Source organism: Trichoplusia ni, chromosome 1 (assembly GCF_003590095.1).
Source record: "Trichoplusia ni isolate ovarian cell line Hi5 chromosome 1, tn1, whole genome shotgun sequence".
Taxonomy (NCBI): Eukaryota; Metazoa; Arthropoda; class Insecta; order Lepidoptera; family Noctuidae; genus Trichoplusia; species Trichoplusia ni.
The window spans coordinates 3,600,173-3,613,339 of NC_039478.1; the positions used below are offsets into that span (position 1 = coordinate 3,600,173).

The 13,167-nt window shown below is 38.2% G+C and overlaps 1 protein-coding gene across 7 annotated transcripts in view; it reads right to left on the minus strand.

Moving 5' to 3' along the window:
* Nucleotides 1-6,158: 6,158 nt before the first annotated feature.
* LOC113508610 (disco-interacting protein 2) overlaps nucleotides 6,159-13,167 on the minus strand; it is a 98,363-nt gene continuing 91,354 nt past the window's right edge. For all 7 annotated transcript variants that reach the window (XM_026891740.1, XM_026891734.1, XM_026891727.1 and 4 more), the window contains 4 exons: nucleotides 10,670-10,901; nucleotides 9,937-10,046; nucleotides 8,248-9,854; nucleotides 6,159-8,132 (listed from right to left, as the gene is read on the minus strand). In XM_026891740.1, the coding sequence (XP_026747541.1) occupies nucleotides 7,880-8,132; nucleotides 8,248-9,854; nucleotides 9,937-10,046; nucleotides 10,670-10,901 (2,202 nt within the window). In that variant the 3' untranslated portion in view covers nucleotides 6,159-7,879. The remainder of the gene's footprint in view (nucleotides 8,133-8,247; nucleotides 9,855-9,936; nucleotides 10,047-10,669; nucleotides 10,902-13,167) is intronic.

Consider the following 13,167-nt stretch of genomic DNA (forward strand, 5'->3'; position numbering starts at 1 on the left):
TAACAAGCAAAAACCACTGCACGGATTTAGACGAAAGTTGGCGCTTTTATACATAGGATAGTTTTTATCTCGATTTTATTTTCCCGAGCAATCATTTTCGCTTTGTAGCGGGCGGGACCGCGGGCAACATCTAGTCCTTCCTAATACTCCATTTGAGGCTAAATCACGTCTAACATTCAATTTAATTATGATTATCTCAAATGCGTTAATACTAGGTGACATTGATCGTATTTGCTACACGCATTAATTTACCGGTCTGTCTCTTTAAGCTGTAAACCTATATCGATGCTTAATTGAATTTCATATCTACCTATATTATGTCTATATGTGTAGGGTTATCTCACCTACCTGTAAACGATGAAAATCATTGTGGGGGGGGGAATAAAAACAAAAGGGTTTTATTGCAATTTAAAAGCCAAATTCGATATAAACTAGACTACAAGATATGTCCACAAACTTAGATCCTTATTTTCAAATCCGGTATCGTGGATTCATTATTAAGATTAATTAATTATTAACACTGTCTTACAATATCCAAACCGAGCGAAGGTCAACAAAAAGGATTGCACAGTGCAGTAGCTGTGTGCACCTAGCAAACAAGACTGATGTTTGAATGTTTAAATTTACCGCAACATTTGGGGATTGCATCAAATAGGGATTTGTACCACCAATAATACTGGAAGATTTTTTTTTTCTGTCCACTGTCCGCATCCTAATGTAGTTAATGGGATACGAGTTTTTTTTTATTTAGTCCCACAAATATAAATTGATCGAATATCAGTGAACGTTGCCACCGTGTTTCTGAACTTAGCGTTTCAAGAGTCGGACGGACAGATAGACGGAAAAAAGTGATTACTGTTTTTACTCACCTTAAATTTATATGAGAGTATTTTCACATGCCTTTATTTCTAACAAAACAACAACTATTGGAAAACTGCTTTTTTAACTTCCCGTAGCAGCAAAAATATGTTCGTCGTCGTTTTACCAAGAAAATCACCTGGAAAAATGATATTTTACTAAATCTTCTAAAGTTCCGCAGAACGTAAAACCATAATTCTATTAGCGCGTTAATACTTGTACAAACGAAGATGCTTTGTGAAAATAATTCTAGCTTTTACTAAGACTAGGGGAGGGCGCCTTGCTAAGAAAAATGTTGTTCAACAATACCATGTAAAATTCTTGAAACTCGTACTTTTCCAGAAGATAATTAAAAAATGTTCTGCGGCGTCCATGTTAGTTCTTGGTAGCCAGATGTATACTCATGACAGTTCTGGTCTTAGCACTTCGAAGAACTCCGAGACGCGTACTTAAAGAAAATTGTCTAGAATTTTATTCCTGAATAAGAGATGCTCTAGCTCGTTTAAAGAGAAGCAGAAAATATTAAAAAATCAGGCACTATGGGTTTCACGCCAAGCTATAAAAATAAAAATAATATTAAAGTAACAAAAAAAAACAGATTTTACTTTATCTTTAATCTGTGATATAAAATGTGTGTTCCCAAATCTATGTGTGGCAATCAAAATCTACATAATACTACCCGTATTATGTAGATTTTGATTGCCATGTCGAAAATGAGCGAAATAAACGGCTGAATCTTTTGATTTTGTTTCACATCTTCAAGGGTTAGTAGGTATCTTTCTCTCAAAAACGACTGCAAAGACAGAAGACAGCCGAACGGATAACAATGTGATAAAGGGTAAGGTGTTTTTCGTTTCGAAGTACAGATCCCTAATAATGAGTGCCAGATATGTGTTTTAAATGGTTTCATCATTAAAACGTCTGAGAACTCCATCAGTTTTCTAAAAAAATGTCTGGACCCTTGATAAGAAAAATATTACTTTACAAAATAATATTATTTCAATTTCTTAAAACATGTCCTTGTTTAGCAAAATAGTTTAACTGTAAATTCGGGGTCTCAATTCCGCTATTTGCAGTTGGCGATGAATGGAAACTGGATTAAAATTCACTCTTTGTATTCTCCTAATCATTTTTCCAACACAATAATTAGAAACACTAACCGTGAATAGGAAGCATTACCATAAGTGTCTTGCGCTGTGTTGGTTTCGAGGTGACGAACTTTAGTTTTGTGTTATACTTTACGATTGATACCCGTATTGTATCAGGCTTCCAAGATGAACGTGTCTATAAAATTTCAGCTCAATCAGTTACAGACATCTGCATCAAAACTTGTCAAAATTGCAAGATTTCACCCAAATCACTGTCTTGCAAAAAATTAACTCCTTTGTTTAATCCCAGACTTACGTTTTCAAAATTTTATACCTAATAATTATCTACTACCTAGCGGTTATGCCACGCGGGCGGGTCCGGTTCTAGTTATAGAAATATTAGTATTATTTCAAAACTTGCAAAAATAAGTGTACATGGTTTTATTAGGATCACTTGAATTTTCGCGTAATCGTAAACTTATTTTCACATTAAATTCTATTAATTATTATACATGTCATTTGTAAAGGATGACGTTCAGAAGTTGCGGTTTGATTATATCATCTGTTGCTGTCATAGAAATAGGATCGTTAGAATCCTAAACGCTCGTGCCCGCTTTGGTTGCTATCCAATCATGTAATATCCAGAAATCAGGCTTTATGGTACATGATAGCTGACAGAAATTGTATGTGATATTATGTTGATCCTTGTAATAAGTAGCTGCCATAGAGACTCGCATACCTAATTGTTCTACGAACCAGCTAACGAAACTATGCTCGAGCCAGCATGAACGCTGATCAAACGGTAAACTATGTTAGGTTTGCCTTTTGCGTTTGCCTCACAAACTGTAACTCCAAAGGAACTCTGATCTCGCTGATTACCAAACGTATTCTCCTAAGCATCAATCTTTAGAGAATACGTGAGCTAATCAACTGTGCAAAGAGCTGCAATAACAATGTAATTAAAAGTCTTACTTATTACAAAAACTTTCCGACCTGTTCAGCCGAATAAAAAAATAAATATTGCATCTGTTTTCCGAATTTAGACTGTCTCTTAACTGCAGAATTTAAAGGTAACAAATTAATAGGTTTAATAAACTAAACGTCCACGTTTTTAAATATCACTCAAATCAAATTTTATCAACATCGGTCTAGCCTTTTTTATAGTTGTAAATTGATCGAGTTTGAAGCTGCCCTGAAAATTTCAGCCTTCTAGCTAATCGGGAAGTGCCTCAAAATTTAGTTACAGAAATCCAACCGGAACGACTAACAATTTAAAAACAAACAAGAAGAGTGAGTGTATAAAGACGTGGGAGAAATACAACATTTTACATTATATCCTTGAGTGAGAGCAAATAAAAGCTTGTAAAATCAACAGTCGAGAGCACTAACATTCCTTTCCTACAACTCCATAAGTAAATTAAAGCCATACTTTAGCGAATGAAACTAAGATTACGCAAATTTTTCACGATAGGTACTCGTCCCTTATGAGGTCCTTATAAGGCAATATCTGATGCTCGACTAAATTCAACACAAGCACCTACTAAGTAGGTATCTAAATACCTCTTACGCGAGTGGTTTGTCTACAAAGTTTGCTCGGAGCTGAGATTGCGCAGCTTCATTAATTTTTCATTAACAACATAGTAGAAGTTTCATAAAATTAAATGGCAGATTTTAAGTGATGGCTCTTGCAAATAAAGTCGGCAGTTTAGTCTTAAAGACGTCTTAAAGGATGTTTCAGAACTATCAGAAACAACGGCGAGGGTGTTAAAATGTTGCTTCTCATTTTATTAACTGTTTGTCATCTCACCCTCACCGCAGTTAATAGTAGCAGTAGGTACAGTTCGTTCGAGCTATACGTACCTAGTTTTGGGGGTACTTAGCACAAGAGCTGTGGAGGTACGATGCCTCAGGCCACGGCGCCCCCATTTTGGTGTCCTGCGGGAATGAGCCGTCACCCCAGACATTTGCTCTATCCAACGTCAGGGGGACGCCGCTTACACTGAAGCAGCTGTCTCACACAGCTACCGGCTCGATTAATATCTATAGCTAATACTGGTAATAGGTTTCCTTCTTGTTTGTTTACTCTAGGCCATATTGTGAGAGCAGAACTGATTTTGAATTAAAAAACAACAATATTTACGCGTCGTATTAATTTTGACTCACAGTTCGCGTGGGTATTGGGTTTGTTGTGAGACTCCGGATATCAAACCTCAATTAAATTCAATTTTATCTAAGATTCAAAACGCCGTGGACATGTTGGAGCTTCACCGTTAGATCCAGAATTTATGAATCGACGGCAGACAATTTCTTAGGACATTTCAATCGTGCCCAAACTCGGTGGGGTTTTGTGTTTTCATAAAAGGAATGCCTTTGCAACTTTTAAAAGTTTTCATCCGATCCTCAACCTAGAACCTAGATGCAAAGAGCTTCTTAAAACAAATCGATTGAGCCCACACTCAATGAAGTGAGGTTGTTTCAAACAGAAATGCTGTGAGCCACCTTCGAGCTTCATCATCAGACCCCGCAAATAATCTAGAAATAAAGTGCTCATCGACACGAATCAATTAGATACTGAAGTCCAAGGCTATGTTTTATTACCATAAAAATGAGATTATTATTTTTATATACATCAGATTATAAATTCGAATCGTTGGTATCTCATCTCACTAAGTTTCGGTTAATAATAGTTGGTTTATAAACCACATTTTCGGTAGCATAAAATACCCAGTATAGCAAACAATGAAAACTTGGCGAATTAACAATAATATCCTAGTCATCCATACTTTAATTGCTACTTAATGATGTTTGGGTTAATCAACGGATTGTTTATATTCTTGTGAATTTAGTATGAGAAAATAAGTACAAGTCCTTTTAACTTGTGTACCGAAACCGTTTAGTAAATCAGTGAATGAAAATGACGGGTGGCGCCATCTATTAGCAATATGATACAACAAAAATAAAAGATATAACAATTGACGCAATTTAACGTTACAATGTGCAATTAGAGTTATAAGAGATAATTTTAGACCTATTATTTGGTTGCTCTGATTTATTTTTACAATGGACGAAAAATCGATAAATTTCCATTTCATTTTTCATTGGCAACATAGCGTGCATGACACTGACAGCTGTCATTGTATTGTCAGGCAAAATTTAATATCATCTGTGGGTCTTGTCTATGCTTTGATAACGTAAAAGTTCGTAGACTTTCTGATAGATGGCGCTTTAAAGGCATTTGTTTGAATTCGCCCGACAGTTCCATAATAAAATTAACGTAAAATCCAGAATCCCTTTTTCAGATATTGTAGTAGTACCAGTATACTATACCAGTGTTTATCCATATAGCTTAAGATATTCTTAGATCCACAGCCATATCATTTTCTGCAGCCAGATTTTCTGTAGTATACTCGATTTTCTGTTAGGTACTCGATTTTAACAAAATCTTCCTTTGATTTACTCCGAGTGTTAAGTAAATGCCAGTACGTAGGGTATGATGTCAATAAATAACCTCCAAACAGAATGCACGTTTATTTATTCATTTCCAGAAAAAAACAATCACAAATTGTAAAAGCTGTTACAAAGTTCCAAATATGTCTTTGGCGACAGTGGTACAAAAATTCGAAGGGGCTGTAAAAACAACGGTTATAAAGTTGCCAAAAAGGTATTTTCGAATTTTTGTGCGCAATTAAGGTAATTATTAAAATATTCATGTAAAATGGTATATGACGGAAGCAGATGCGCGCGTGGCACTAGTGGCCACGGATCATTGTTGATCACACCTGCCTCCCGCGCTCATACAATCAAGGATTACAAATAACAAACGTTTTGTTCATTAAACTGAGTTTAATCTACTTGTATACTTATTTATTTAATGACTACACTTCGTAAAATTATTAATTCATAAATGTAATTAAAGGAATATTCTGAACTATTTCTTATACGTACATGAAATCATTGATCGATAACATTTTTGATTCCCAATAATATTTATGATTGAAACATAAATAAGGAAATCATTTAACGTAAAATTAAATAACAAAAATATATGTACAATTTAGCAATAAATAATTACAAAATAATAATAGTAAATAATGGAATCTAATAAAGACAAACATATTTTTAATAATTATTATTTTCTATATAATAATCGTTCTGAACGCATACTGGAATGGAACATAATAGACAATAATATTTTATGCAATCTGTTGAGGGTTTTGTTAACACGCCATTGAGAATTACACATATAATGTATTATAATTATTACTATTTTTATTCATTGAGATCTAACATTGAATAGACACAAAACAGATGTGTTGAGTAAGCATTAATATTTGCTTCACACTGCGAATACACGAAGAATGAACAACGAAATGAGTGTCCTATGTGACAAGCTTGCTAGACATCCATATTGATTGAAAGTTCAGAAAAGTACCAATAGACAACAAGATTTCAAAAACTTCCGTACCGATGAGGGTATAACGGATCGTGTCCGTTGCTAGACCAGCAACAAACATGGCTATGACTATGATTATTTATTTATCGTATCGTACTATATTAAGACTGAAAATCATTTTTATAAAAAACACAAACGCTCTCTACTTCTTCGAGCCATCAAAACAGTAAAATACTAAAATGATTTCGATATTTCTTTCCATCTATAATTATTGTAAATAAATCACTTCAACAGATCAAAATCGCCAGCGAGAACATTTAGCGCCAAAATATATCAACGATTAGAAGAACTGAAAGTCTAACGTTAACACTTTAAATGCAATACATTTTACTTGCAAATCGCTAACACTAAGTATATTATCGTAATACATAATTTAACATACACACTAGCATTAGAAATCATTTGATTGACATTAATGACAACGATATAAATGTGTTACGGAAAAATGTATCGACTGTCCTTTAATATTTTCTACTAACAAGACTACATTCCATCTATGGTGACTTGTACTGTGCTTTGATTCTACGCAAATACTTGCTAATACACTTAATCCCATTATCTAACTCGATTGAGTTAGAGAACCTTCAACATACTTAAACATACATTACAATAAACCTGGTGAAGTTTAAGAAACGCAGTCAATGTATTCAACTAATATTTACATTTTTTTACAGAAATCACAACAAAGTATCACATACTACAAATTAGCTAAGAAAGTCGAATCAGAGTCATATTTACTGCGATAACTTAATACTACGAAAATTTAGTACAGAGTCATCGTGCGGCGCAATCTGGTAACTCGCTGTGTGCACTGCGGCTTGCAGTATAGGCGGCCCGCGACCGTACAGGTGGCGCCGAGACAAGTGCCGCTGTCACTAGTAACGCCTATTCTCACCGGTAGATCGAGGTACCTTCCTCATTTGAACCAACATAAAGTTTTACAAACTAAGTTAGAAGTTTCGAAACTTTTTAAATTTAGTAGGAAAAGTCATGAAATATATAAAAAAAACACCAGGCTTCTCATAAACCACTTTAAAGAACTTTTAGCAAGTTTGGCAGAATCAAAACACTCGCACATGGCCGATGCGCCACGGGCCGTCGTAATATTATAGCGTCCGCGTGCAACATACACAATAACATGTCAAAGTAGAGCCAGTTACAAAGTGAGGATAAGGGACAAAGTTAAATGAGTCTAAGTTCAGACTTAAATCAGTCTAGTTGCGACTACGGATCGTCATATCAGATCGCAACAACTTACAAATAATTCGCGTTTGCAGTCTTTAGATCTTCCATTCCGTTATTACATAAACACGAAGGGAGATAAACAAAAGTCGAAGTTGGGTTCACTGACTCAAACGTCTTAAAACATTTAGCGATGGGATCGAGAGCCACTCGCAGTCTTGGGCCGAGCTCCGGTTGACTTTTGGCAGCACGAGGTGGTCGGGTGAGGGTTGTGCGCCGGCCGGCGCCGCCTCGCGGTCTACATGTTGTACGCGATGTAGATGGCGTCGATCTGGTCGGAGAGGAAGCCGTCGCGCAGGTGCATGCGCTGCTTCTCCCCGCGCGAGTTGATGGGCACCACGCCGGGGTCCACCACCACCACCACGCCCACGATGAGGTGGTGCTCCTCCAGAACGGTGTTCGTCACCAGGGGCACCAGGTTCAGCGCCTCGCTGTCGTTGCCGTCCAGCTCCACTACTACCACCAGCAGGTTGGTCCACGTGAACACGGCGCTGAAATGGACAAGTTACTAATTAAGAAAACAAAAACAAAGTTATATATCATTGGAAGAAAAAACACAATTTTGATTAATGAACTGAACAAAAATATAGTGAGGTAGAAAATTACCATTCAGCGATCTTCTTGTGGCACCTCATAACTGAGTTCTCAATGTCTATGGGGTGGTACCTCATGCCGCGCAGCATGATGGTCTCGTCGAGCGCGCCCACTACAAACACGGCGTCATGCGTGTCGTGTGTCTCCGCGTTGATGTTGATGCTGCCGCACGCCGACGCCAGAGACTCTGTGTCGCTGTCTCGCGTCATCATCGACGTGTCATCCGACACGTGGCTAGTGGTACTGATCTCCGTCCTTCGCAAGAAACCCAAATATCCAGTACGGGCGTATACCTCCCCTGTGTTCCCAGTCACAAGCTGAGCGCTGAAGTGATCAGCGTAATCACATTCATCACCATAGATGGTAAAGTAACCGCTAGCATTGTGAGGTGACTGAACCCATATCTCTCCCAAGTGAGAGTCCCCGCATTGTCCCTTAGTCTCGGGGTTAGCTGTAATCACTTTGACGCCGGGCAGTAACTTTCCGGATTCCATGAGACAGAGTGAGTGGGGGCTGCCGCGTTCCACAAGCGAAACGCGATCGTTCCTCAGAGCACGGAGGTCAACGTATACAGTAGATGGTTCTGGACTAGATGCGCCTTGCAGGCAGATGGCAATGTTTACGCGACAGCCAAAGGAGGTCGACACGGCACGGGGGCTGAGGCCGAGAGCCGAGAACAGTTTAGAGAACGAGTTCGTCAGGTTGATACGCGGACGCTCCTCAGCGACTACGACGCATGTCCTCACGCACGAAAGGCTTATCCCCTTAGTTTTGAGTTGGTTGACAGAGCTGCCAAGACCCTTGGTGCACAACTCCATAACTCCATAGGAGCAGAAAGTATCGCGGACTTTGTATTGGGAGACGGCGCTCAACCAAAGTGCAGGATTAATCTCCACTTCGGAAGGTGGAATTAGGATCGAGTGATGACCAGAATAAATGCTGCTGAGGCACCACAGTGCAAAGCCAAGACCGCAATACGGGTCGAGACAGAGCGCAATATGACGCGAGGGGTACAGCTCGCAAGCTATCTTCATTGAACGGCAGAGTGAGGTAACAGCCGCGTGTGACATCTTAATGCCAGCGAGCATGCCAGTGGTGGACACGCTGAAATCTAAATACGCCAACATCTCGGCGGTGGGCGCACGGTACAGAATGGGAAGTTTCTTTTTAGGCATGTCATCGGTGTCTAGAGTTAACGGCCAGGCCTTGCTATCGAGTACGTTGCTGGCTTCTTTGGAACGCAGCAGCTTTATCACAGATTGGTTTGAGAGGACCAGCGTTGCCTTGCTAACGTCAACGATCATCCTGACTGTGGGCAACGTGGTGTGGAGGTTCTGTGGGTGCGGCGGGCGGATGGTGACCGGGACCGCGCCGACGTACAGACATCCGTAGAAAGCGCATATGAGATCAAGTCCCGGTGGGAAGATCAGAGCCACGTGGTCACCCGTGTTTACGCGTCCTTTCTCCAGCAGAAGGTTACCGATCCTCTCTGCTTTCTTGTGCAGCTCAGCGCACGTTAGAACTTTAGAAACAGCTCCTTTTGAGTTGAGCAACGTGAATATGACATGATCGGAAGTGCTCTGAGCGCGCCATCGCAATATTTGCGAGATGAATTGGTACTGAAATTTAAAAAATAAAACAATAAATAGTGTTAAAATAAAATAAACCGCTGGAAACTGTTGGATAAAGTAGTATGTTTACCTTCCTGGCTGCATCCGAATCATCAGTATAGCCCATGTCGCGACCCTGAGCGGACGCGAGACGGTTACCTTGAACTAAGTTGCCCACAATCACCGAAGCAGGTCCCACATCTAAACATACCACAACAGCGAATTAGTTAAAAAGTGTACAAGGGCCGTCACGATTTGCCAGAATAAAGTCGCTTATATAACAATACAAACTAAAATTTCGCGTTAGCATTATCGCAAGACCAATGTAGGTAGCTAGCACATACAGAATATTTGTAATTAATAAACATCGCAAACAGCACATGGCTTTGTTTGATAATATAATAAAAATATTAGCGTCGCTTGTACTTTACCATAACTGTAAACATTGATATCTATTTCGGTTCAAGAATTAAATGACGCATTGTGGCGTCGCTCCGATACCAAAACAATAACAATGTTAAAATCTTTTTGATCAAATCTTACATAAAAATATTTTTATTCCAATTTTTATGAAACACCATCATAAAAAGAGTTAAAATGTATAATATTTTTGATACAAAAGTATAATGAAATCATGATTAAATAGTATTCTATATATCGGACAGCACGAAACTTAGCACAGTATATCAAAATATAAAAAAATAGAATACCTAAATATAATTGATGCATCATACTTATTCACTAAATAATTTCGCTTTTTATTTTCTTCGCTTTCTAAGGGCTCAGCGACAGTTAAAACATTATCGTTTTCTTAAATGACTTACCAGAATGAATTTCTCTCGGTTTAGGCAGGTTGGTGACACAGGTGTGTGGGCACATCAGAACATTGGCTGGGTGAAGGGTTCCTTCAAGGAAGCGACGCTTGCATTCACTCAGATGAATACCCCCGAGCGGAGTCTTCGGGAGGTAGTTAGGCTGGACCAGAGCCAAGCAGTAGATGCCGACTTGATGGATCGAGTCGACGGCTTGAAGGACGCGGGACATCCATTGGAATGACTGTGGAAGACACAATGGGACTTAAGTGCTAAGCCAAAACCCAAGGGAAACAAAATCCAATGCATGATGTGAGAAGCGTGGATATGGTGCATGTTCGTAATATACCTGAATGAGAAAATGCAAAGCATGGTTAAAAAACTTGTGACAAATTGCATTAGCTATTTCAAACGCAGAATTTTTAACTTACGTCAGTTATCGAAATGTTGGTAAAACCTATGTCAACAACTTTATAATTTACGTTACAATTTGAAATTTTAACAATTTCATCGAAGTTTGTATCGCACTACGGCAATATTCGTAAACGGTCGGGTTGTTTTACTGCTTTCTCTCTCATAACCAACGATAAAAGGGAGATAGAATGTGTCGGTTCGGTCTGCGATTGCGTCAGTTTCGAACTAGACTCAGACCAGACTGCACGCTCTTCAGATCAAAACTTTGAAATATCGCACCGTTTACGAAGATATTTCCGATAAATAAATATTTTTATGAGCATGCGTTTTATTTATTGTTTTTCTTTGATAATACGGAGCTGTTCTGAAGAAATTTGCGATATTTATGTATCTTTATAATGTACATTGGCTATTATATAAAAATATCGAATGCAAATATTTTTGGTGACATATCTCTATGATCGCGATACTTTAAGGCAGAGTATAAGCCGATTTTCGGAGATAAAAATCAGTCGATGGCGCGTAATTGAGCTGCAGACATTGTCTAGACATATGACGCTATTGGAATTGAAAATTTTGGAACCAGACGGAATTTAATCCAAAGTACAAAGTAGTTGTTATTGTGGTTGAATGTAAAGGAGATTTGAATGGATAAACTTAGATGAGATAGCACTGCAAGGATAATCGGTAGTCTGGGCTATCAGTGTTCAGTCAACTGCATCAACCCGTCTGGTGTTTGCGGCTTAAGCTGAATAGAGGCAAACGCGACCATTGTTGGACGTATTGTCAGACCGTTTGTTGAGCTTATCAGTTAAAGTGTGTTACGCAAATGCCTATATCTGTTATTAGTACGAGATACTATAGAAAATCAATTGAGGCCTTTACTCGTAGTTGTTGTTTTATGTTTTTGTTCTAGTATCGGATGATATCCGGTAATATTTCGATAGTACGTTTGATCCTCTTTTTGTTAGGTGAAAGTGACGGTTAAGCCCAAAACCGTTTCTGTTCTTCACGTCATTTTCGTAAAGGAGCAAGAAGAAAACTCTTTTGAAAGTAAGAGTCACCAGCGGCCATTTCTAATTGTTTTCCGATGAGTGTATGTGATGTTAGGCGGGATCTCAGACTACATTGTGTACTTATCTGGTACTCATCGCGTCGCATACAAGCACACGATAGCAGTCGTGAAGTAATATTGATTTAGCCTTATTTTTATGATATCGTTTGGTACATTCCTGTTCCAGTTATAGCAGCGATGAATAATTCGACAATTGGCGTTTACAGAACTTTAGGAGATATTAATCAGGTGACAAACTTTTGCTTCGGTGGCAGCTCTATTTCTATAATTAGACAATTCATAAGCAACATTTACAATATTTTTTCAATATATATACATACTTTCAAGACCTAAAAAATGTTACATAACATTAGAATAGAAACAAATTACATATGATTTTCGACCAGTGCAGTGTCGTGAGTTTGACTCGTATTCTAGGAGTAATATAACTTGTCTCTAGGCCCAGATGTCTATTAGGAGGTTTATATTTCAGCGACATTTGACGATGTGGCAATTTTAATACAACAATATTGTAGATAATATTAGCATGGGATCGGGTTGCAAAATTGCACCTGTAACGTCGTCTGCCATTCGATTCCCATACGGAGTCAAATGTCTGTTGTGTAATGTAATGCTAAGCTTGATTGTAAAGCTAATTTCACACTGATGAACATAATATTACTTTGCGGGTTAAGTCACAAAAGGAATAGAATAATATACTTCCGGACACTATTTCTAACCAATTGCATAAATGGTTCGATTTTGAGAAGATTTAAATCTTTAACCCTATATTTATAGTTAACATTTTCGGCGTCCGGTAGCATAGAACAAACATAATACACCAAACACCAACAAGCGTAGAAGAATACACCATGAAAGAGAACATTGGATTAAAAACAAAAGACGGGGAAATAGATTAAGTAAAAATTAAGGATCTTTCACTTTCAGCACGTGCGAGAAATTTCGATAGTTGCTGGATGTGAAATACCTCAAAATTAAAGTGAGTCGTTAGTAAATAAAGAAGAATAGTGATGGGGTAACA